This window comes from Taudactylus pleione, unplaced genomic scaffold (assembly GCF_031769625.1).
Source record: "Taudactylus pleione unplaced genomic scaffold, aTauple2 ptg001337l, whole genome shotgun sequence".
NCBI classification, from domain to species: Eukaryota; Metazoa; Chordata; class Amphibia; order Anura; family Myobatrachidae; genus Taudactylus; species Taudactylus pleione.
In genome coordinates this window covers 858,344-883,388 of record NW_028285737.1, presented here as the reverse complement: position 1 = coordinate 883,388, position 25,045 = coordinate 858,344, and the positions used below count along the sequence as shown (strand labels likewise).

The following is a 25,045-nucleotide window of genomic DNA, read 5'->3' as shown; positions in this document are numbered from 1 at the left end:
CGTGTTACCCCACACTAAGGGGCCCCTGTTACCTCCACTCAGGGGCTCCTGTTACTATACTAAGTTGTCCGCGTTACCACACACTAAGGGGCCCCTGTTACCTCATACTAAGGGGCCCCTGTTACTCTACAATACGGGGGCCCTGTTACTACACACTAAGGGGCCCCTGTTACTACACTAAGGGGTCCATGTTACCACACACTAAGGGGCCCCTGTTACCTCATACTAAGGGGCCCCTGTTACTCTACACTAAGGGGCCCTTGTTACCTCATACTAAGGGGCCCCTGTTGTCCCACACTAAGGGGTCCCTGTTACCTCATACTAAGGGGCCCCTGTTACCACACACTATGGGGCCCCTGTTACCTCATACTAAGGGGCCCGTGTTACTCCACACTAAGGAGCCCCCGTTACCCCACTCTGAGGGGTCCCTGTTACCCCCACTCTAAGGGGCCCGTGTTACCCCCACTCTAAGGGGCCCCTGTTACCCCACACTAAGGGGTCCTGTTACTACACTAAGGGGTCCGTGTTAACACACACTAAGGGGCCCCTGTTACTCTACACTAAGGGGCCCTTGTTACACCACATTAAGGGACCCCTGTTGCCCCACACTAAGGGCCCCGTTACTCCACATTAAGGGGCCTGTGTTACCACACACACACTACAGCCCCTTCATTGCATAGCCATCCTGGCTCAGCCCATTACCCGTTCGTGTCGTAAACTAGCAGTGTAACTGGTGGGATCTTCCTGGAATCCAGGAGCTCGGAAGATGACGTACGCTGCTGGACTCAAGCTCAGAAAACCTTTAGCTTGGAAGCTTGATAAATGACACAAGCGCAACAGCCCCGTACATTGGATGAGGGAGCAGGGCTCCAGTAGATAATCTTGATTACCACAAATTTTCTCCGAAGGGGATCTGGGAGTGTCACAGTGACATCACTTATATCTATAGTAATAATACAGGGACATGACTGGGGAGGTGAGAGGATCTGGGAGTGTCACAGTGACATCACTTATATCTATAGTAATAATACAGGGACATGACTGGGGAGGTGAGGGGATCTGGGGGTGTCACAGTGACATCACTTATATCTATAGTAATAATACAGGGACATGACTGGGGAGGTGAGGGGATCTGGGAGTGTCACAGTGACATCACTTATTTATTGTGCACTTTATATTTGGGAGATTAGTGATAACTCCCTGTATTCACAGGCTGAAATTGTGGATTGTTTACGCAAAGTATAGATCTATATATTTTTTTTGCCACTATATAATCTGTAGGGAATCTGTGTGTGTCTTATACACTGATGTTCTACTGTGTAATCTATATTAATGACAGCAATTACTGTGTTTTATGGGTTAATTAGGGTGAAGACCTGACTCATTTTATGGTAGAAGATATAGGGCCATATTCAATTTGGAGCGAAATGTCGGAATCAGCGATAATTTATCGCCGATTACGTCATTTTCGCCTCTTCCAATTATCCCCAAATTCAATTTTAAAGACTTTTCGCAAGTTCGAAAAGTCTTTGAAAAAAAACGGGATAACTTTTCACGACTGAAATAGGTGGCGAAAAAAAGTGCAGAATTGGGGTTTAAAAAAAATAATGACACCCCAAAAAAATAAGTTCAATTTTGGGGTTAAAAAAAAAAATATGGGGAACAAGTTTTAAACTAACGAAATAAATACTGGAGGGGTTCCCAAGTATGCGGCAGGTGTTATAAAGAATGCGGGTGGTAGCGGCAGGTGCATTTTTGAAGAATTCTAAAAATGCACCTTAGGGACTTTAAAATATGCTTGCACCCATTTTCATGTACCCCAAATTTTATGGAACAAGTTATTTAAAAAAAAAAAAAAAAAACCTAAGTGCTTTTTTTCACCACTTCTTCAATAGCCGCATTTATGCACCTGCCGCAGCTATTACAATCCCCAACTTCCTTCAGCAGGCTAAAATGGGAGTACCCATAGTGAACACCCATGTCTGGACATCTTTAGGGGGGACCCAGGGACATTTCCCGAAAATTACGGACATTTTTCCGATACTTGCCTTTTCCCCAGCTACCGTTTTCGCTGCTTCCTAATTGAATACGGGGATAAAGCGGGCACGCGCCCGATACTTTATCCCCGATAAACTGCTGATGTGGAGCGAAAAGTCCAGCAATATATGGCCCATAGAGGGAGAAGAAAAATATGTGATGGGTGATCAGCAGTGTAAGGAGGAGGAAGTCCCTACAGATATCAGCACAGGTGAGTAATAATCACTTATTACAGAAGAGAGTCACATATTTCCTTGTTCAGTTACCACAATAATCCTACACCCTCCTCTGTCAGTACAAACTAATGAGTGAAATATATCTGCCCAGTGGGGGAGTCAGGAAGCATCAGCCCCTATTATACACCAGCTCTTCCCCTCACATCATGTCACTGTGTTACCAGCCCAGAGATCTAACCAGTCTCCTCCACACACTCTCTGGTGTATCTCATACATCAGGATCCATCAGCCCTTAATATAATCCTGCTCTCCTCCTCACATCATGTCACTGTGTGTTACCAGCCCAGAGACCTGACCAGTCTCCTCCCCACACTCTCTGGTGTATCTCATACATCAGGAGCCATCAGCCCCTATTATACTCCAGCTCTCCCCCTCACCTCATGTCACTGTGTGTTACCAGTCCAGAGATCTGACCAGTCTCCTCCCCACACTCTGGTGTATCTCTTACATTCGGAGCCATCAGCCCCTATTATACTCCTGCTCTCCCTCTCACATCATGTCACTGTGTGTTACCAGTCCAGAGATCTGACCAGTCTCCCCCCCCACACTCTCTGGTGTATCTCATACATCAGGAGCCATCAGCCCCTATTATACTCCTGCTCTCCCCCTCACATCATGTCACTGTGTGTTACCAGCCCAGTGATCTGACCAGTCTCCTCCCCACACTCTGGTGTATCTCATACATCAGGAGCCATCAGCCCCTATTATACTTCTGCTCTCCCCTGACATCATGTCACTGTGTTACCAGCCCAGAGATCTGACCAGTCTCCTCACACTCTCTGGTGTATCTCATACATCAGGAGCCATCAGCCCCTATTATACTCCTGCTCTCCTCCTCACATTATATCACTGTTGGCTACCAGCCCAGAGATCGGACCAGCCTCCTCCTCACACTCTCTGGTGTATCTCATACATCAGGAGCCATCAGCCCCTATTATACTCCTGCTCTCCCCCTCACATCACGTTACTGTGTGTTACCTGCTTTGAGATGTGGCCAGTCTCCTCCCCACACTCTCTGGTGTATGGCTTATTTTGCCCATTTGTAGAAATGGCCTGGTACAGCGAAAGTACCTACTGCTGGGGCTCCCATTGTAACTCTTGACTTCCCCAGTTGGTGCTGGCTTTTTATCATCTCTTAAGAGCTTTGGCCCTGATTCAGAGCCGGACGCTATTTGCGGTCGTTCGTTCACAAAAAAGGGGTGGCTATTCAAATGAACCGTTCGCTCTTTGCGGTCTGTTCACGCCTCTAAGTCTGAACGAGCGAACAAAACTTGCGGCCGTAATTTTGAAAAAAACGCCCGTTGGCCGCTCGCACCATACGTCATGTCCGCTATTTATTAGATTAATCGAGTACATCGAACAGCGTATGAACTGCTCGCTATTCTTGTGGTTGGTATTTCTTACCGCAATCTTGCGAGCAGTTCTGACTATAAAACAACCAAGTGACGTGGTCAATGACGCTGCTGTTTTAAGTATGCCCACCTTTAAAACGCCCGTTTTGACCTTTAAGCACGCCTGCATTCTGAATTCCACTCCCCGTTTTCAAGCACCTTCCCGTTATCACCCACATACGCCTCCTCCTGTCACTCAAAATAGCAGGCATTCGCTATTTAGCGAACAAACGATTTTCGGCCGCACTGACTGGTTCGCGCATGCGTATTACAATACGTACGCATGCGCAGATGTGCGAACATCGCTCGGAACGAGCGAACGGCCGCTTACGAGCGGCTCTGAATGAATCCCTTTGTCTCATGTATTTGGTGGCTGAGAGGCTGTGAGTGGGGTCTGGATATGCCATAGCAGCACCTCTGTGGCCCAGGACCCGCTCCCAACACTGGAGCTTCAGATGATGGCTGTGACAAGGAGGCCTTTGCAGCATCAGCCTGCCGGCAGTAACTGCACCATGGACTATCCAAAGGGCGGCTGATAGGTAAGTATTATGGGAGAGGATTTTTGAATACTAACCGTGGTGGGCTTTGGCTATCTCAGTCCCGGCCAGCTCCACTGAGCACGAGCAGAATCTCGCAAGTATCGCGAGATCCCGCGTGCATCTTTGTCCATTAGTGGTACAGGTGCTGAGAGATCTCACTAGGGACTAGGGTGGCAGAGGAAGGCATCCTTAGGAACGATAGACATCTTGTGACTGGAGGAAACCGGGACGGTTGAACCCGAAGAAACGCGTCAAGGATTTTCTGCATAAGTGCTTTTCCTAATCCCTGGTTTGCTACTTGATTTGCCATTGTACCGGCCGCCAATATTGACCATTCTGTAGCTGCTGGACCATTTTGCATCAGCACACTCTGGACGTGGATTTGGCATCCAGACCATGCTCACCCTTCCGCCAGACACATTTGTCCGGCTGACACGCTGTTGGACAGAGCTTCCGGCTGCCTCACCTAACGCAGCCGGCACACTGCACAGCTGCATCCACAGAAGCTGGAGCATCCGCTCGCTTCTCACCAACACAGGTGTCCCGGCAGCCGTGTGGATATCGAGACCTGTCCACAGAAGTCGGAGGACCACGAATTGCTGTATGTGACTGGAAACATCTTGGCGACCGGCTGACAGACACCCGCTGACGAGCGCTGAGTGGCTCTACACAATACAAGTGGTGAGCGTATTGTGAGCGTCCCAGTTTAACTAAGTTGTGTGAGCAAACATCGTATATAGCAGCATTTTACCTTTTATTAAAGCTACGGGTACCATTTGGCTATTCGCTATAAAGGACATCACACTCTATTGCCTATATTCTATTTAGACCTACATTATATCCATATGAACTAACCTTGTGACAATCACACGAGGATAGGTGACAATATACGGGACTTTTAGGGAACCATCTATAGGTATATAGTGTATGCAATTTTATCCATTTGAGTGATTACTTATGCGATATTTCAGCACTGTAAATGTAAATGTTGAATGTATTATCGTTGTACAATTAAATATTTTATATTTAACAATTTTGTGTGGTATTTTAAACATAAGCGCTTAATTCTATTTCTACTGTTGTTTTTAGCAGGATTCGCAGATCCTGTTTATTGAAGATGTCGGTTTGAAATTATTGACAGGTTGGGAAGGCGCACCTATTGTTGTTCTATCTTGTGACTGGAGTCTGGAGAGAGGTCTTTCATTCCTCTTTAAGGACGTCTTTATCGGCAGACTCTCACACTCCATGTAGAAGCCCACCAGGGGCAGCAGCAGCGAGTTGCAAGTTTAGCGATTTATCTGAGTGGTTGTTTCTCTTAGATTACCTGGGCTATGTGGGCGGTCTTTCTGGCTCACTTTTTGTTTCTCTTTGCACTTTGCTATTGTCCTTTGGCTCTTTTGTGGATTTTCTGCTCTTTCGAGTCAGATACAAGAGCGACTGCTGGGAGGGAGTACTCCTGCCCCACCTCCCAAATTAAATTGCTGATGGGGCAAACAGCTGTTTCCAGACCTTGCGCAGCCTGAGTAACGGGGTCACCCATTTCATGGGGGACTGAATAAAAGTTTACGGGTCATGCCTAGGCCTGGTCCATAGCTGACTTTATTGCTGAATTACTCCAGAGTGGGATTCCAGGATGGTCTCTGGTCACCTCGAGTTTTGTTTGGCGGTGTTCCTTGGATTTCCGTGGCAGCTGCTCAGAAGGAGTCGGCTTGATTTAAAGGTTTTCCAGCATCAGTGTAGGGGTTTCTCAATGCCTCCTTGCAAAACTCATGGAATGTCCTGGCTACCTCTAGGAAGTGGAAACGTCCACTGGGACTTCTTTTTGGGAGGAGTCAGAATGTGATGCTTCATCACTTGAGGAGGGTGAAGAAGTGCTTGAATTGTGTTTTGGATTTGTATGTCTCTATCAATTCTTGATAGAGACATAAAAATCCAAAACACAGAGTAAAAAAAATCGTTGATCTGTATTGTGAGTGGAAATACTAATCCAATACATAGGGACACATAATAAAGTGAGAAGGAGATGTAGACCTATAAACTCTAATAACGAACATATGGACCTGTACAGTCATTAAATCATTTTTTAACGACTATTTCACATTTTCTGTATTTTTAATATTTCACTGACTGTGTTTCTTTTGGACCATATTAATTAAATAATAAAGGTTATATTTTGTATTTGTGCATCAACAAAAGACAAATCCTTTCCCTAATTCCTTCTTTGTGCTAACTTCAAAAGTTACAAGTTGTTAAAAAGACGTTTGGTGCATCCGGGTAATTGCCAGTTGGCAGATAGTTATATTACCAGGTTGCTGTGACAGAAGTCCGTCCAGTCTAGCAGGAAAGCTCGCAGTGGGTGATGGCTGATGGGTGTAACCGCTGGATGTCCCAACATTCCTGCTTTCACTGCTAGTCCGGATAAGAAAGGAAAAGTGGCCCAAACGTGTCCAGTGGATAAAGTTACTAACGCGTTTCGCTGTGCAATTAAACCCACAACTTGTATCATACAGGTTAAAATGGCTGCCTTATATACCCAAGGAGCAGATCAAACAAGCTTCTGGTAACGAACCATAATTAGTTAAGCTGTATGCATTATATATAAGGCAATCGTAAACTAATGTGTAATTAGCACATGAATTTGTAAAAATGATATAGAACCTCAGAATAAAAACATCCATTTTTTTCCCCTCCTTTCCAATTAATGCAGCACAGCAGCTGCTCCCGAGTCTGTGTCACATGATGTATAAAACCTGCATGTGATCGGAATGGACCAATCATGTCACCCTCTGTTTACAGAGTGCCAGAATGAACTAGAGCGGGAGTCAGTAATCCGATCCATTTGGTTTTGTGGAGGAACAGTTGTCAAGGTGCAGTTATAGAACTGCAAATCTCTGGGAACATAGAATGGGGGCAATGTCACGTGACAGAGCTGACCAATCCCAGTCATTACATGTTAAATATAGAGTAGCGATTCTATTATAAGGTCAAATAAAAAGGTATAAATAACATCCACGATATAGTAAGATAACGGATTGGTGAGCCGTATAGCGACAGCATCACTAGGATCTAGGTCACATGTTATGAACACAGCATTATAACCCCACATTGAATAGTTATGTTGATTATAGTAATGCCTTGCGATAGTGTTCACTAGTGAGTCATATGATATGATCACACCCAGGCGCTCTACTAAACAGTTAAGTACAGATATCATTTCCGAGTTAAAAAATTTTAAGGGTACAAGTTTTTTTTTAATTATCATTTATAGTATACGAGATGAGTATAGTTATATGACCTGTTTTTTAGAAAAGAAAATCTCTATATATAACTAAATAAACATTCACCTAGACCCCTATTGGAGACTTCTTTAATTACTGTATCTATAATGTGGATAGCAACTTAGATGTTGACATAATGAGCGCAATACGTAACATGTCTTAATATATTCTGATATATTCATACTGACTGTACATTACATACACATGAAGTGGAATGAGCATTACTGACATCTTGGTGGTCAGTAGAACCTGGTGAGGGGTACCGGTCTATCTGGCTGACCTACCATGCCTACCGGTAATTCCTCACAAACTGTCCGCTGGCTGCACCCTCCACTCCCCTGCAACACCTCCCACGGAGACCGTGGACACTCCTCTATAACCTTTCTTCGTGTATTACCTGCATTTACACCTCAGTGGCTGTTACATTGTGAAATTGAAACATTGCTTAGTGTATTGTATCTTTACCATTATATTGTAGCAGTGGGTTCACTCGTCACCCTGTTGCATTTAGGCAGAATAATTGCAGACATGGCAAGTTAGCAGGCAATGGATGGTAACTGGATAGGCAACATTTGCACATTGTGGCTTATACGTCACCTGATGGCCCCACATAAATGATGTCTCCAAATCACCGTGAGTTACGGCAGCAGATACCAATGTAACGGAGCCAGGACAGCAGCTCTGAAAAGCAGCTATCCCACAACTAATAAGGGGGGGAGATGTATTATAGCGGAACTTATCGTGTCGCTATAACGCTTCCTGCTTTGCCTCATTGTCGAGGTGAAGCAGGAAGCACTAACGATGAGATGTAGGAACATCTCATTGGCCAGAGCGGGGGAGTGATAACTCCCCCCTCCGGCGATCCCTGCCTGAGTACACAGTATCTCAGTCCCAGCCAGCTCCACTGAGCAGGATCTCGCAAGTATCGCGAGATTCCGCGTGCATCCCTGGTGCCGGCAGCCCCCGCAGCAGGGACAGTGCTGTCCTTGCTGTGGGGACAGGACATCGCCAAGCTGTAGCTGTTGATAGCGACAGCTGCAGCGGGTGGAACAGTCAGACGAACTGACCATTCATACATAGCCCAGGCTATTGGCGCTGCTTTCTTGTAGATAGCAGTACCGATAATGACGGGCACATATTGCCCCTGTCATTTACCGCCAAGCCCCCCCAATCATACATGGTGAAGCAGTATCAGCGCACAACGTGTGCTGATGCCGCTTCGGCATTTCATACATCTCCCCCAAAGTTTATGCAAGCACCAGCGGAGATGAAGGGATCCAAATGGAACCCTCTTCACACTGGATCTCCTTCCAGGGACGAGGGGTGGGGCTCACCAGGCTAACTGATTTATGGGACATTTGGGTAGTAATGGTGAATAAATACGTTACATAACACTGTTCCCCCATGTATAACGGACCTTCAGTGCCGCCTACTCTTCTGCATACTGATTACAAGGAAGGCACGGAGGCTACATTATTATTGGACATATGAGTGCCGGACCTACTTGGAAACTATATATATTATATATATATATATATATACACACCCATTTATTATTTTTTTTCCCCCATACTTTTCATTCATTTCTAATGTTTTGATTTATATCTTAATTAATTTTTCAATTATACATGAATTTCAATATGCACTGGTTTCACTTAACTTTCGAAAACGAGTTCTGGTACTAATTACATGTTTATGTAACATTTCTCTGCAATAATGTATACTCCCTTAATTATTCAATCAATTATTGAGCCCATTCTGACTAGCCTCATTCATTCAACACTGCCTAAAGAAGTGGCTAGGTGCTGTGAAACGCGTTATTTTAAGTCTGATTCTTGTGATACTGTTTTTAAATTATTTTAAAAATTGTTGTATTTTTTCATTATTCCTGTAACCATTGTTTTCTGCCATATTGAAAATTATTATTTCTAAATTTCGTCTATCCATGACAATAGCGAGATTTAATATGATGCCATTAATCTAACTAATAAGTCATTTGATTATTGTATGTCTATTTTTATGTTAGGTATCCCTTATTTGCCAATTGCAGCCCATATTTCATGTTTGGGTAAGAGGGTGTCTGACCACTTATATCTAAAGTGCTGACACCTTTAACAAACCTATAGGGCTAAGCTCCCATTTATGGAGAGTAAGGGACTAGTATGGCATTACTCTAGAATAAGCAGCTTGATTGTTGTTCTAGCTATTAATAACCTCCCTCAGAAGTTCACTTTATCAGGAGGAAATTAACTTAAATATACAATATCTGAGGATTAACTCCCAATGTAGCAGTATATGCTTTTCTAAATGGACAATTTATTTAGAAAATAGGAAAACAATAACTGAACTCCCTAAAGATTCAGTTCTATGGGAGGATACTTTACTGAATACAAAGTGTATAGGGTTGTATTGTCCTTTTAAAGGAGATTGTGTGGCATAACATGCAGGATCTACGTATTAGCCTGGAGCAGACCCTCCTTCACAGGTATATTTCATAAATGAGATTATATATGTATGTATATATAAAATATATATATATATATTGTCACAACTCTCGGAGGGCAAATGGACGCAACCCGTATTTGGGGATTGGCGTGACCTATTTCTGAGGCGCGGAGTCTAATGTGCCGGCGGTTTTCACCAGGGACCCTGGCAAGAAGGTATGGGCTTGGCTGCGTCCGACACACAGGTCGCGGCCCTAAGGATAGGTTCCCTTATACAGGTGCTGGTAAACTCCGGATGAAGCGGAGAAGACGTATAGCTTAGTCGACAGGCCGGGTCAGAACCAAACGGACTTAGACGGTACCAGGGAGCAGGCGTAAACAGGTCACAGGGAATAGCCGAAGTCAAAACCAGATATCAGATGCAGTACCAGGGGTCAGGCGAAATCAGGGTCACAAACGAAGCCAAGGTCAGGAACAGGTAACGGAATATCACAGGAACGCTGGAGACTGGTAAATGAGCCCGATAGCAGTTGTGGTTTTCTGCACAAAGGAGCCACAGGTTAGAACTGAACTCTAGGAAGCAACACTTTGCTCAGGCACCAGTGGGCGTTCTCACGGGAGATATGACTCTGCTGCAAGTCCCTGATAGGCTGCTGAGGTCAGCTGAGGCAGGAGCACTCTCACTTGAAGAATGCTATCAGCTGACATAGTGCATGATGGTGATGTCACTGCATGGTTCCTGAACAAGGTCAGGCAGAAATCCTGACCTGCAGCAAATGGTAAGGTAAGTCACACAATTTGTGCAGAGTGTGAAAAAAAAATATATAATATAAATTTGTTGGGATTTAAGGATATATAATCCCCAAGAAGGGTTTAATGACATCACTTCCTGTGGAGGGGAATAAAAGGGTAATCAGTTGATCAGATAATCCTGTGTGCTGAGCTAACAGAGTTGCAGAGTCTAACAGAAGCTGGTGATTGAGGGTGTAAATGTAAGTAACATCAAATTTACCTTGGACCATTTGGTCAGTAACAGCTATGTATGCTTTGCATTATGAGACTCCTCATATAGGATACAGCTAGTGATATATATGTAATTGTAAATGTATAATAATGGTGGTCCTATTGGACTTTAATGTCTGTATCTGTACTGTGGTTAGATTTGTATAAAGCATTGATGTGATTACATTGTAAGCTATTTTCATGTGGGAATTAGAGATAGCAGTTACTATGCAATACACTTCTAGTCTTAATAAGAATGTTGATAATCATGTTAAGTATCATGCTACCACTGTCAGGATCCAAAATGTTACGTGTTAAAAAAAAAAAAAGTATAGTCTGGCTTTTCTGCTATTCCAGTTTAGTACTGTATGGTTCAATTTTTTTTTTTATTGAACTTAATATCACTACTATTAGTCTAGTAAATAGCCATTTTATGAGCTCTGTTTCAAATTGAGATATAATCTATTGTAAACTATTTAGATTTAACCATTTTTTCTAATTAATTTTAATTCTAAATGGACTCCATTATGAGTAATGAATTACATTATGTGACGGTGCAATATGATCAAGAACACATAATGGTTTCTCGTATAGAGGCGATAATTATGAATAATGGTTATATATATTATGTCCTTTTATAGGCTTCATTGCAATTGAGCATTTTCCACTGCAGACCAAACAAAATTTGGGCACCAAGCTGAGAGGTTTTTCATCTTGCTACTAAAAGCCTTGATCTTGATTACTTGACCATTGGGCCGTAACTTCTTTTTAGTTTCAAAGCTTAGATCGGTGATTCAATGCTATAATGGTATGTATTAAATATATCTGTTTGATTAATGGTTATCTCTGATAAATAACTAATGGTAAATTTATGGTATATTTAAATTGAGTCTATGGTTGTACCCTACACTTGTATACACCCACTGTTCCTTTTTTTAAGATATACCCCTGATGAAGTCCTCTTTTGGAAGAAACGCGTTGGGTCTTATCATTGTGTAAAGAATAACATTTGATGTAAGCAATCTCTGTTGGAATCTACTTTTTATGAAATAAATATGTACTTTTTAAACAAATTTTGATTCTATTCAATACTAATAGTGGCCCTTGTGGCCGGTTATATCTGGGTGTCTCTTGGTGTAAGGGTATCTTACAGTGAAATCATAAAGAATAAAGTGAACATCTTGGTACCTACTACTTCACACTTCATTACCAAGCTGGAAAGATCAACAAAAGGATTTTCCTTGAAGAAGTCTCTTATCCATCCTCTCACTTGGGACTGATCGATTGATTCATTAGCTTGTCATACTCATTATTTTTGTTTTATTTCATTATTTGGTTTTATAAACCTTTTTTATTAATCAATTCTTATCTGTATAGCGCCCTTTCATTTTCTTTCTGATATATATATATATATAATGACCCTTTACAATTTAATGATTTGTTTTTTATATGGCTGTTCCATTTGGTTGTCACATTTATATTGTTCATTCTTTATATTGTTGATATTAGCTAATTACTCCAATTTACTTTAAAAGACTGCATCCACTGGACTCTATGAAGAGCATAATTATTGACTTTGGGCCTGATTCAGCTGCTGAGCTTTGTACACATCGGCTGTGCTACAATATGCAAAAGCTGCAGGAGGCGTCCTAAGTAATAAGACGTCCACTGCCGGCATCTCTGATCCGATGCTGCGTCCGGAGATGCAGCCTCAGATTAACTGCATGTCCAGGTAAATCCAAGGATGCAGCCACTGGGTTCGGCAAACCCAGAAAACGGGGACACGTTTGAATGCACTGAATTCTTGATACGCTGCCATCTTCACTGCAAATTCTATGACAACAAATTGCTGAGATATCTGCCTATAGTTCTCTAATTGCAGAAGATGCCATTTAATGCGGGGGTGTGGTGACATCTACTGGGAATGGAAAAGAATGTCTCTGTTTTTCTGGAATATGAGTGTAAATGGAACAGCCCATCTACTTTGTATTCTTTATTTTCAAGTCCTGTGAGTGCCACCATGCTATACACCTATACATTTACTTTTTTCATTTATTACACAATAAAAAAACATATACACAACTAAAATTTGAGGAAAACAAGCTGAAAAGTAGTATAATAACAATCCAAAAATACCTATTGCACAAAATCATTTCAATACAAACTAAGTGTGCATAAAGTAACACTATAGTCTTGTTATATATTTCACTTATGCTTGAGGATAGTAGTTCAATGATAACATGTTAATATACTGTGTTACTGCAGCATTGATCTATCCTCCATAACACAGTGAAAATACCACTTTGAACATTTAATTATGGCTGTTTGTATCATTTACATTACTAGTTGCCCTATACACGGTGACTTTGTGGTTAGAATTGCAGGCTTGTATGTAGAATATTAATGCTACCCTGTCTAATATCTCATGGACATTCAAGAGTGAATTTCTTGATGCCTTACAATAGCATTTTTCTCACCTGTGTGAGACCTCTGATGTCTATTTAGTTGTGATTTCCATGTAAAACATTTCTCACACTCAGAACATGTAAATGGTTTCTCCCCTGTGTGACTTCTCTGATGTGCAACAAGATCTGATTTCCATGTAAAACATTTCCCACACTCAGGACATGGAAGTGATTTTTCACCTGTGTGACTTTTCTGATGTGTAACAAGATCTGATTTTCGAGTATAACATTTCCCACATTCAAAACATGGAAATGGTTTCTCACCTGTGTGACCTCTCTGATGTCTAACAAGATCTGATTTCCATGAAAAACATTTCCCACACTCAGGACATGGAAATGGTTTCTCACCCGTGTGACTTCTCTGATGTGTAACAAGAACTGATTTCCGTGTAAAACATTTCCCACATTCAGAACATGAAAACAGTTTCTCCCCTGTGTGACTTCTCTCGTGTATAACAAGATGTGATTTCTGTGTAAAACATTTCCCACACTCAGAGCATGGAAATGGCTTCTCACCTGTGTGACATCTCTGATGTCTAACAAGATGTGATTTCATTTTAAAACCTTTTCCACAGTCAGAGCATGAATATAGCTTCTCACCTGTGTGAGTTCTCGCATGTATAATAAGATGTGATTTCTGTGTAAAACATTTCCCACACTCAGAGCATGGAAATGGTTTCTCACCTGTGTGACATCTCTCATGTATAACAAGGTGTGATTTATATGTAAAACATTTCCCACACTCAGAACATGGAAATGGCTTGTCAGCTGTGTGACTTCTCTCATGTCTTGCAAAGACTGACTGATTTGTAAAACATTTACCAGATTCAGAATAGGAAAAAGTAGCATCACCTCTCTGATCTGTTCTATGTGTAGCAATATGGGAGTTACCAGGAAAACATTCCTCATTATAAGTGAGATCAGGAGATATATCTATACTGTGAAATACTGGACATATATTTAGGGTAACGCAGTTTGCTTCTGGAAACTCTTGTGTGATGTTGTTATCTTCTGAATTAAAATCTGGAGACAAAATGAGATGTCCATCCGAGTTATTTCTGTTTTTGCGTTCATCTGGGAGAAATAAAACAGTTAACTAAGAATTTCACACCAAAGGCATCAATCAAATCAATCTCTGATCACACCACTACCTTTAAATGACAAGCATAATGCTGGAAGAAGCTGTTTTTTCTTTTAGTCACAGTAAAATCAATTCCTCTCAGTCCATCTGAGGGACACTGCTGACCGTGGATTTAGAGGAGAGGCTGAGGAGTAGGCACTAAATAGTTAAAACTATTGGAGCTGAAACTCTGCCTCCCATTAAGGCAGGCTCCAATACACTAAGCAGCCCAACGCTATCCTCATAGGCTCTGACCTCTGAACACACAAGCCATGACTCCCGGGAAGCACAGCTGCTTAAAGCCAGTGGACACTGTCAATAAATAACAAAAATACAGGGTCCCAGCGCACACACAGGTGCCTGATGACCCTCTTCCGGGGTACAGAGCGCACTGTGGCAGGAAAGACAGACGTCTGCCGGCGTTGTCAAAATGCCTGCTCCCTAGAATCCTGATTCCATAAGGCAACCTACAATACAAAACAAAAAAAATAAACTACAAATAAACAAATGCTCCTACCCTAAAATCTTCATGCCACTCCAATAAATAAGAGTTTCACCTCCAATAGTTTTAAGTATTTAGTGCCTACTCCTCCCCTCTAAACCTACAGTCGATAGTGTTCCCAAGGGGAAGCCTCTGTAAGTGCCTCGTGGTGCCCTTGGTTAGTATAGCCCTGCGGCCAGAGTCCTGCTAATACTTTAGGCAGAAGCTTCGGTGTTGAGAAGCACTGAGAGGGAAGGAGAGCGGTAGGACAGAGCAGCAGAGTATATTATATGGGAAACAGCAGAAACTGGCACAGCAGGATACAGAGACAGGTCTGAGGATGAAGAGCATCAGAACAGAGCACCCAAGCACAGAGACTGGAGGAAGCTACTGCACAATGACACGTGTGTGGCTATAGTTCTGTGTATGAGATGACGTGTATGTTCTAGTGGGGCGCGAGAGCTTAGGGTGAGGGGAATCGCCTACTATTTTACTTTAGTACTGTAGTATATAATCATTCAGGTATTATTAGACAAGGATGATAATGTTAATGTCACTTGTGGTAGTGCATAGGTAGATTCTTTAGCAATATCACATGGGGATTGATCCCACTGATAGGTGATGGAATCACCTTGTACTGCTGCATGACAATCACCAGAGAGTGTGGGGAAGACACTGGTCAGATAACTTGGCCGCTAACATGCAAAAATATGATGTAATCAGGAGAGGAGTCTAATAGCGGCTGAGGAGGGTGTAGAATAAGAGATTATTGTACTAAAATATTATAATTTACTTATAATAAGCAAATCTTAGTTCGCAGTGCTGTAGATTAGACCCTTACATATTTGAGCTTACTATCTAAATACCCTACACAAGACAAAGAAAAAAGAGGTAGTATATTGGTGCACCAGTCGAGTAACTTGTAATTAATTTCTAAAAAAAAATAACTTTTATTGAATAAACATTAAAATATAAGGCCCCTCTAGGAGTTGATGACCAGCGAAGTATTAAAAATATATAGATTAAAGAAATATTAGAATTAAAATAGTGTGCCAAGGGTCTTGTCACTTCGTCAGACAGACTTATTCTAGTATCCTCACGCCAACAAGTCAACTATCATAACTGTGATCATTAATCAAAAAATGTTATGCAATTAGGTCTGCAAATGTATTGTATCTCTACTACGGTACATGGTCCGTGTAAATAAAATGTTTTACTGAAACAATTATTTCTGTATCATTTAATAATATCCTTCGTTCACCAGATACAGTACTGAACCTATCCTGTGTATAGATATTGTTTGCAATGGGAAAGTCCTTTAATATAAGAGACTAGCTCATTCTCTTATAGGTTGGATCAATACCCTTACCAATATATTCAGTCTGTTTTTACTGTGACGATTTAAGGTTTAAATATGGTATTATCCTCTCATATAACTCATAGCAGATATTATGAGCTTGTTTTAGGTGTTGATCATGACATCTTATAGTTGTTACTATTTCAGACTGGGACTAGAAAAAGTATACAATAGGATATACTGTATATATTTCTTCTAATCACATAATTTGTTCATTTAGTTAAACTAGATTGGGTGTTAGATATAATATTCGCCCAATGGTCTGACAATAGATTAGTCCTATTAGTCCTAACAGGATAGGTTCATTACAGTATCTGGTGAACGAAGGATATTATTAAATGACACAGAAAGAATTGTTTCAGTACAACATCTTATTTACACGAACCACATACCATAGAAGAGATACGTACAATACATTCTTTGTCTTGTGTTGTGTATATGTATGACGGTAGTATGTAGCACACCCCCTCTATGTACACAATATGATAAATCACCAGGATTATATATTAAACTTCGTACATTTAGGGTGGTTGTCGAATATATAATGTGCGGTGTTTCATACTTTCATATATCTTAATACCCTAACATACACACAGGCCCATAATGTCAAAAGTCAATTAACATACCAGTATTCTTTTGACCTGGGTATGGAAATGCATGCAAAAACTGGCAGAACATACAAACTCCACACAAATAATACACTGGTTACAATCAAACTGAACACTATGACATAATGTTGCACAGAGAGAATATTTTATTAACTTGTGTAATAAGTGCTTATTACTTACCTGCGCTGATATCTGTAGGGATTTCCTCCTCCTTACACTGCTGATGACCCATCACATAAGTCTCTTCTTCCTCTATATCTTCTGCCTTCATATCAGTCATATACGTCTCTTCTTCTCCCTCTATATCTTCTGCCTTCATATCAGTCACATACGTCTCTTCTTCTCCCTCTGTATCTTCTGCCTTCATATCAGTCACATATGTCTCTTCTCCCTCTATATCTTCTTCTGCCTTTATATCAGTCACATACGTCTCTTCTTCTTTCTCTATATCTTCGACCTTAATATCAGTCAGAACTTCACTCTAAATTACCCACAAAATAATATCTTTAATCAATTATGTTCCATTAATTGAGATTAGACAGAAGAATATTAGTGTATTAGGCGCACACAGGTCATATAATAAAATATTAAATTTCAGTATTTGCATTATGAATCCTTATCTCTCAGTCCTTAGAGGGACACTGGATACCATGAGGTACAGAGGCCATGATTCAGAGCCGGACGCTCTGACAGAGCGCTCGCTCTGAATCAGGGCCGGCCTTCTTGTTTTTTAGAGCGGCCTACTGGCCGCTCGCATAGCTGTGGGTGACCACCCACAGCTATAGCGAGCGGCCAGGAAGATGCCGCGATGGTCAAGACCATCGGGCTTGCGACGAGACCCTTGTGGTAGGGTCTCGTTTCCGCAAGCCCCAGAGATATTTCGGCTCTCATAGAGCCGAAATCTCTCCCACTGACATCACTCGTGATGTCAGTGGGGCCGCCCCCAAATGGAGGCGTTCACATGGGAACGCCTCCGTTTGGGCAGCCACTCCCCCAGCCCGGAACATCGACAGCACGCCCCCTTTGGTATGAGACCCGGAGCGAAGGTTTGCCCGTCGCTATCCGGGTCTCGCGCATGCGCACTGGGCCACCATCGACCCGCTTGCGAGCACATAGCGCTCGCGAGCGGGTCTGAATCAGGCCCAGAGTGTGGTGACAGGAGCATGGTCACTTTATATTAACCGGAAACGCTCATACTCCTACTGGTTTTTCCACACCACACTCTCTGTCCCATAGTATCCAGTGTCCTCCAACTGGATGTTAGAGAAAACAGCAAATTATGTACCTGAAAATGATTTTTCTATGATGTACTCCATGGCAGCTCTTACAGTGGATTAAGGGCCTGATTCAGACCTGGTCGCTAGACTGCGTTCGCACGCAAGCTGCCAATGTTTGCAATCTGCGCATGCGTACAATAGGCAGTGCGCGAACCAGTAAATGCGATCGGGAAGCGTTCGCACCCTGTACACAGACGCTCCGCAAGCATGAGTGACAGGAAGTGCCATTTGTGGGTGGTGACAGGGTGTGGTCGATGGTAATGGGCGTGTGGTGGTGCGAACGTAGGCGTGTCTGTGTATATGAACGCTGTTTCAGGGGCGTGCATAATTAAGAAGCAGCATCAGCATACACGTCACATGGCTGAATGGTTGGGTATGGTCAGTCACAAGTGATGCGTATGGGTCCGATGTCAGCCGATGTTACCGATTATTTAATACACTTCCTGGAGATGACGTATGTTACTAAGGGAAAGTGGGCGTCTAAATACATACCGTGATCGCACGGCAACACATAGTGGGCGTGCTAATGTCTTGCTAGCGATTGCAGGACTTGCATACTTTGGCTGCTGACAGCTGCGTTCGAACGCAGCCTAGCGACCGGGTCTGAATCAGGCCCTAAGTTCCTTCTAACTTGGATAGAGAGAAGTATGTAAATAAACACCCAATACGATGGTAAATGATGCGGCTCCTCCCCTTTACGTGTCAAGATCTGTTACTCATCTTTTATGTAAAATATACCAATTGGACAGTATGAGAAGCAGATAAGAAATTATACTGGCTGAGAGGAAGAGTGACAGGTCTAGCGCACGTCTTCATTATTGAGGAAGTTTCACAGTGCAAGTGTGAGTTGTCAGCAAGTCTTATGCCCTTGGATCCCTGCCCACTGAAACTGGAAATCAGTTGCTGCTAGGTGATTGGTATTGCTATCCAAGCACACAATGCTAGGTGATAGTTTACCAATCCTTCCTAGTGTTCAACTACCTACTTCTGATACAGTGTCTGATCCAGGCTTGTGTTTGATTACCCGCTTCATCCTTCTCTTCTGGCTGATAGTGTATGAAATCTGCTTGTGCTTGACTACCCATCTCTGCTCTAATCCTCCTGCTGATGTGTTGGTCCAACCCTGGCTCTCTTCTTGGCTACAATTTAGTGTGCTGACCTTTGAACTGCTTATTATTGTATTGGACCTACAGGACAATCTTAAACCAGATAGCTGCCTAAGGTCTTGTCTAATACTACATATGCTGTTAGTGTGCAAACATAATGACTGTCCAGACTCTAAAAACCAGCAACAAACATATTAACCATACCTATGCTGCTTATCCTTAATATAGTTTTCTCACTATAATTCATAACATCTTGTGGGTTACTTGCTTCTTGCTGCCATACCTGAACCAGCTACTGCCACTGGAATCCTCCCCTGAACGTCACTGGGTAAGATTTCACCCAGGTCATGTGACACACAGTGTCTATGAGTAACTTACCAAGCTGTCTCTGAAATATATAAAATATGAACTAAGATGGATGGGAACACTGGGCCGCCATGGAGTGCTGAGAGGAATAGGAATTATTAGGGACATAATCCACTGTTCTCACCTTCAGTCCTCCTTGGCAGCCCTTACAATGGGACGCACCCAGGCAATACAATAGCGAGGGTCACAAAGGCACATTTAAAGCAACATATGCTGCATAATAATACATTTAATACATGGCTGTGTGGAGAACGTGTCACACACTGAGAACCAGGAGAAGATAATATATCCCAGTGGTAATGACTAGTGAGGTCACCCAGCTGCCTTTCCAAAGTATATTTGGTTTGGCAACTTTAGCCTGACATAATGCCTCTTAGACTCTGTAATATACAGTAGAAAAGTTTATCGTCATTGCTCTGTAAAAGTGTATGGATTATGGACACTGAAAGTTCTTTGTCTCTGATCAATTTATTCTTAATTTCCATGCTGTCAAATTTATCTCTTAACGTTTGGGTGAAATACTGGACCCTGAAGCAATAGGTCAGTACGTGGAGGTATAGCCCATGGTTCCTCCTGAATCATCGCCCAAGCCACTGGGGAACCACAAGCATCATGGCCAGAATTAAAATATTACCATCACTTCTTAACTAGATGAACCCCTCATGGCCTTGTCCATGCATCTACTCAATCTGTCCCAGGAACTCTGTGCTGAGAGAATACTGGTACATTGGCAATCTGAGTTGTTGCCACACTGCATCTGTAGAAGACAGAAGTTTTCAATCAGTAATTGAGAGACTTCCTGATGCAGTGACCATTGTCCTGGGGCCACTTGTCTACAGCTCAGGCAATTTGCCACAGTATCCTCCTTGCCTGAAACATGGAAATCTGAAAGAGATCGTAGGGTTTCTTCTGCCCAAGGTTATTCGTTTTTCTATTTCCAACATCACAGTTCTGCTTCTGGTGCCTCCTTGATGATGGACACCCCAGTTATCTTCTCTATACATACTCATGAGAACTTTCCCAGGACTATGGATGAAATTACTGAACTGCATTCCATACGGCTCTAATTTCTAGTATATCTATGTGGAGTCTCCTTTCTTTCTGTGACCAAGTCCTTTGTGTTATCATTTTAGATACATGAGCTGGAATCTCAATATTGCCCATTATGGATCTGAGAGTGACATACCCGGTGTCCTCAGTCCTGGGTCTTGTCACCAGATTAGAGATTTCCTGGTAGGTGATGACAGGCTGTTTGTGATACCAGAGAGTAACCAATCCCAGCTGGAGACTGTGCATGTGCCATATTGCAATAGTGACTATTTGTATGGTTGAGAACATTACCGATAATTGCAGCACTCTCCTCATTGGTGACCAGTGATGAATCTGTACTTCATGCTCTAAGTGCTGTTGTCCGAGACACCTTTCCTCTGACAGAGTTACTTTGTACTGTATGGTATTTGTGCTCCTAGACATTGTATTTGCTGTTAGGGAACAAGCTGACCTGTTGTAAATACTGGGCAGCTTTATACAGCAATTTAGATTTGAGCTTGGATGCACCACTCCAAAATCTAAATCCCTCTGTACACTCTATATCTGCCCCAACTGCAAGGTAACATGGCTATTACTCCTCAGAATCAAGCCCATAGTGACATTCACTTTGGTATATTGTTGGTGAGACCCTAAATCCCACCTACCTGATGCTCCTGTGGGGTCCTGTGATTCTCCTCTGTACAATCCTGTGAATACAGAGGAAGGGGACATCTCTCTGGGGTATTTCTGTTACTGGGTCCATCTGTAGGAGACACACAGTGACTGAGTACATTGTATATATGTGATTATCAGGTGATGTGTGTATATAGGGGCCCCCATACCTGCTCTCCCCTGTACAATAAATGACAGTCTCCTCTTACCTAGTGGTGTCAGGGGCCGGTGATTCTCCATCATCACGTCCTTGTACAGACCCCGGTGTTCCTCTATATACTCCCGATCCTGCATGGAGACATAGACAGTGACATCCTGACACTTTATAGGAACCTGACACACACAATGATACAGTCATCACCCAGACACTACTCCTGGTGTTACTGTATAATGTCCCATTCCCAGCAATCACCTCTCCAGTCATCACCCAGACACATCCCCTGGTGTTACTGTATAATGTCCCATTCCCAGCAGTCACTTCTCCAGTCATCCCCTGACACATCCCCTGGTGTTACTGTATAATGCCCCATTCCCAGCAGTCACCTCTCCAGTCAGCAACTGAATGATCTTGTTGGTGAGTTCCAGGATCTTCTGGTCATTGTGTCTCTCATGTATCAGTGAGTGAGGTGGAGGCACCATGATGGAGCTCTGGTTCCTGCTCAGTCCTCCTGACACACGGAGACGGCTGCTGGGTGTCTCACACTCACCGGATGTCTTCTTCACTACTGTGTGATCCTGTGTATTGGGGGAAACATCAAAGAGAAGGTCAATTAAACTCCTCCCAAATGGGGCTGTTTACTCAGGTGATCACTTTGCATTTTATACAAGAAGACTATTTTACAAAAACAGGTCTTATAACAATCTCCCATATACAGGAAAATGTAGAGTATATATTATCTCCTGCAGCTCCCACATCTTTGTGTTAGTGACAGAAAAAAAACAACATACTGCAAGCAATGTACTAAATCCCAACTCCAGTGAGGACTGTGGGACTGATACTAATACCTGAGACCGGCTCCCTGCTGTTCGGTTATTTCTATTGATATAAGTGATGTTACTGTGATACTCTCAGATCCCCTCACCTCCCCAGCCATGTCCCTGTATTATTACTATAGATATAAGTGATGTCACTGTGACACTCCCAGATCCCCTCTCCTCCCCAGTCATGTCCCTGTATTATTACTATAGATATAAGTGATGTCACTGTGACACTCCCAGATCCCCTCACCTCCCCAGTCATGTCCCTGTATTATTACCGTAGATATAAGTGATGTCACTGTGACACTCCCAGATCCCCTCTCCTCCCCAGTCATGTCCCTGTATTATTACTATAGATATAAGTGATGTCACTGTGACACTCCCAGATCCCCTCATCTCCCCAGTCATGTCCCTGTATTATTACTATAGATATAAGTGATGTCACTGTGACACTCCCAGATCCCCTCACCTTCCCCGTCATGCCCCTGTATTATTACTATAGATATAAGTGATGTCACTGTGACACTCCCAGATCCCCTCACCTCCCCAGTCATGTCCATGTATTATTACTATAGATATAAGTGATGTCACTGTGACACTCCCAGATCCCCTCACCTCCCCAGTCATGTCCCTGTATTATTACTATAGATATAAGTGATGTCACTGTGACACTCCCAGATCCCCTCACCTCCCCAGGCATGTCCCTGTATTATTACTATAGATATAAGTGATGTCACTGTGACACTCCCAGATCCCCTCACCTCCCCAGTCATGTCCCTGTATTATTACTATAGATATAAGTGATGTCACTGTGACACTCCCAGATCCCCTCACCTCCCCAGTCATGTCCCTGTATTATTACTATAGATATAAGTGATGTCACTGTGACACTCCCAGATCCCCTCTCCTCCCCAGTCATGTCCCTGTATTATTACTATAGATATAAGTGATGTCACTGTAACACTCCCAGATCCCCTCACCTCCCCAGTCATGTCCCTGTATTATTACTATAGATAAGTGATGTCACTGTGACACTCCCAGATCCCCTCACCTCCCCAGGCATGTCCCTGTATTATTACTATAGATATAAGTGATGTCACTGTGACACTCCCAGATCCCCTCACCTCCCCAGTCATGTCCCTGTATTATTACTATAGATATAAGTGATGTCACTGTGACACTCCCAGATCCCCTCACCTCCCCAGTCATGTCCCTGTATTATTACTATAGATATAAGTGATGTCACTGTGACACTCCCAGATCCCCATACCTCCCCAGTCATGTCCCTGTATTATTACTATAGATAAGTGATGTCACTGTGACACTCCCAGATCCCCTCACCTCCCCAGTCATGTCCCTGTATTATTACTATAGATATAAGTGATGTCACTGTGACACTCCCAGATCCCCTCACCTCCCCAGTCATGTCCCTGTATTATTACTATAGATAAGTGATGTCACTGTGACACTCCCAGATCCCCTCACCTCCCCAGTCATGCCCCTGTATTATTACTATAGATATAAGTGATGTCACTGTGACACTCCCAGATCCCCTCACCTCCCCAGTCATGTCCATGTATTATTGCTATAGATATAAGTGATGTCACTGTGACACTCCCAGATCCCCTCACCTCCCCAGTCATGTCCCTGTATTATTACTATAGATATAAGTGATGTCACTGTGACACTCCCAGATCCCCATACCTCCCCAGTCATGTCCCTGTATTATTACTATAGATATAAGTGATGTCACAGTGACACTCCCAGATCCCCTCACCTCCCCAGTCATGTCCCTGTATTATTACTATAGATATAAGTGATGTCACTGTGACACTCCCAGATCCCCTCACCTCCCCAGTCATGTCCCTGTATTATTACTATAGATAAGTGATGTCACTGTGACACTCCCAGATCCCCTCACCTCCCCAGTCATGTCCCTGTATTATTACTATAGATATAAGTGATGTCACTGTGACACTCACAGATCCCCTCACCTCCCCAGTCATGTCCCTGTATTATTACTATAGATAAGTGATGTCACTGTGACACTCCCAGATCCCCTCACCTCCCCAGTCATGTCCCTGTATTATTACTATAGATATAAGTGATGTCACTGTTACACTCCCAGATCCCCTCACCTGATGTCACTGTGACACTCACAGATCCCCTCACCTCCCCAGTCATGTCCCTGTATTATTACTATAGATATAAGTGATGTCACTGTGACACTCCCAGATCCCCTCACCTCCCCAGTCATGTCCCTGTATTATTACTATAGATATAAGTGATGTCACTGTGACACTCCCAGATCCCCTCACCTCCCCAGGCATGTCCCTGTATTATTACTATAGATATAAGTGATGTCACTGTGACACTCCCAGATCCTCTCACCTCCCCAGGCATGTCCCTGTATTATTACTATAGATATAAGTGATGTCACTGTGACACTCCCAGATCCCCTCACCTCCCCAGTCATGTCCCTGTATTATTACTATAGATAAGTGATGTCACTGTGACACTCCCAGATCCCCTCACCTCCCCAGTCATGTCCCTGTATTATTACTATAGATATAAGTGATGTCACTGTGACACTCCCAGATCCCCTCACCTCCCCAGTCATGTCCCTGTATTATTACTATAGATAAGTGATGTCACTGTG

The 25,045-nt window shown here is 42.9% G+C and overlaps 1 protein-coding gene across 1 annotated transcript in view; it reads right to left on the bottom strand.

The window, feature by feature from the left end:
- The window catches only part of LOC148443070 (uncharacterized), a 46,225-nt gene that overhangs the window by 18,326 nt on the left and 2,854 nt on the right, over nucleotides 1-25,045 (bottom strand). Inside the window, exons 3-7 of the mRNA XM_088463270.1 lie at nucleotides 21,952-22,143; nucleotides 21,618-21,696; nucleotides 21,402-21,499; nucleotides 17,139-17,439; nucleotides 13,371-14,466 (exon numbers count right to left, since the gene is read on the bottom strand). Of these exons, the coding sequence (XP_088319396.1) occupies nucleotides 13,371-14,466; nucleotides 17,139-17,439; nucleotides 21,402-21,499; nucleotides 21,618-21,696; nucleotides 21,952-22,143 (1,766 nt within the window). The remainder of the gene's footprint in view (nucleotides 1-13,370; nucleotides 14,467-17,138; nucleotides 17,440-21,401; nucleotides 21,500-21,617; nucleotides 21,697-21,951; nucleotides 22,144-25,045) is intronic.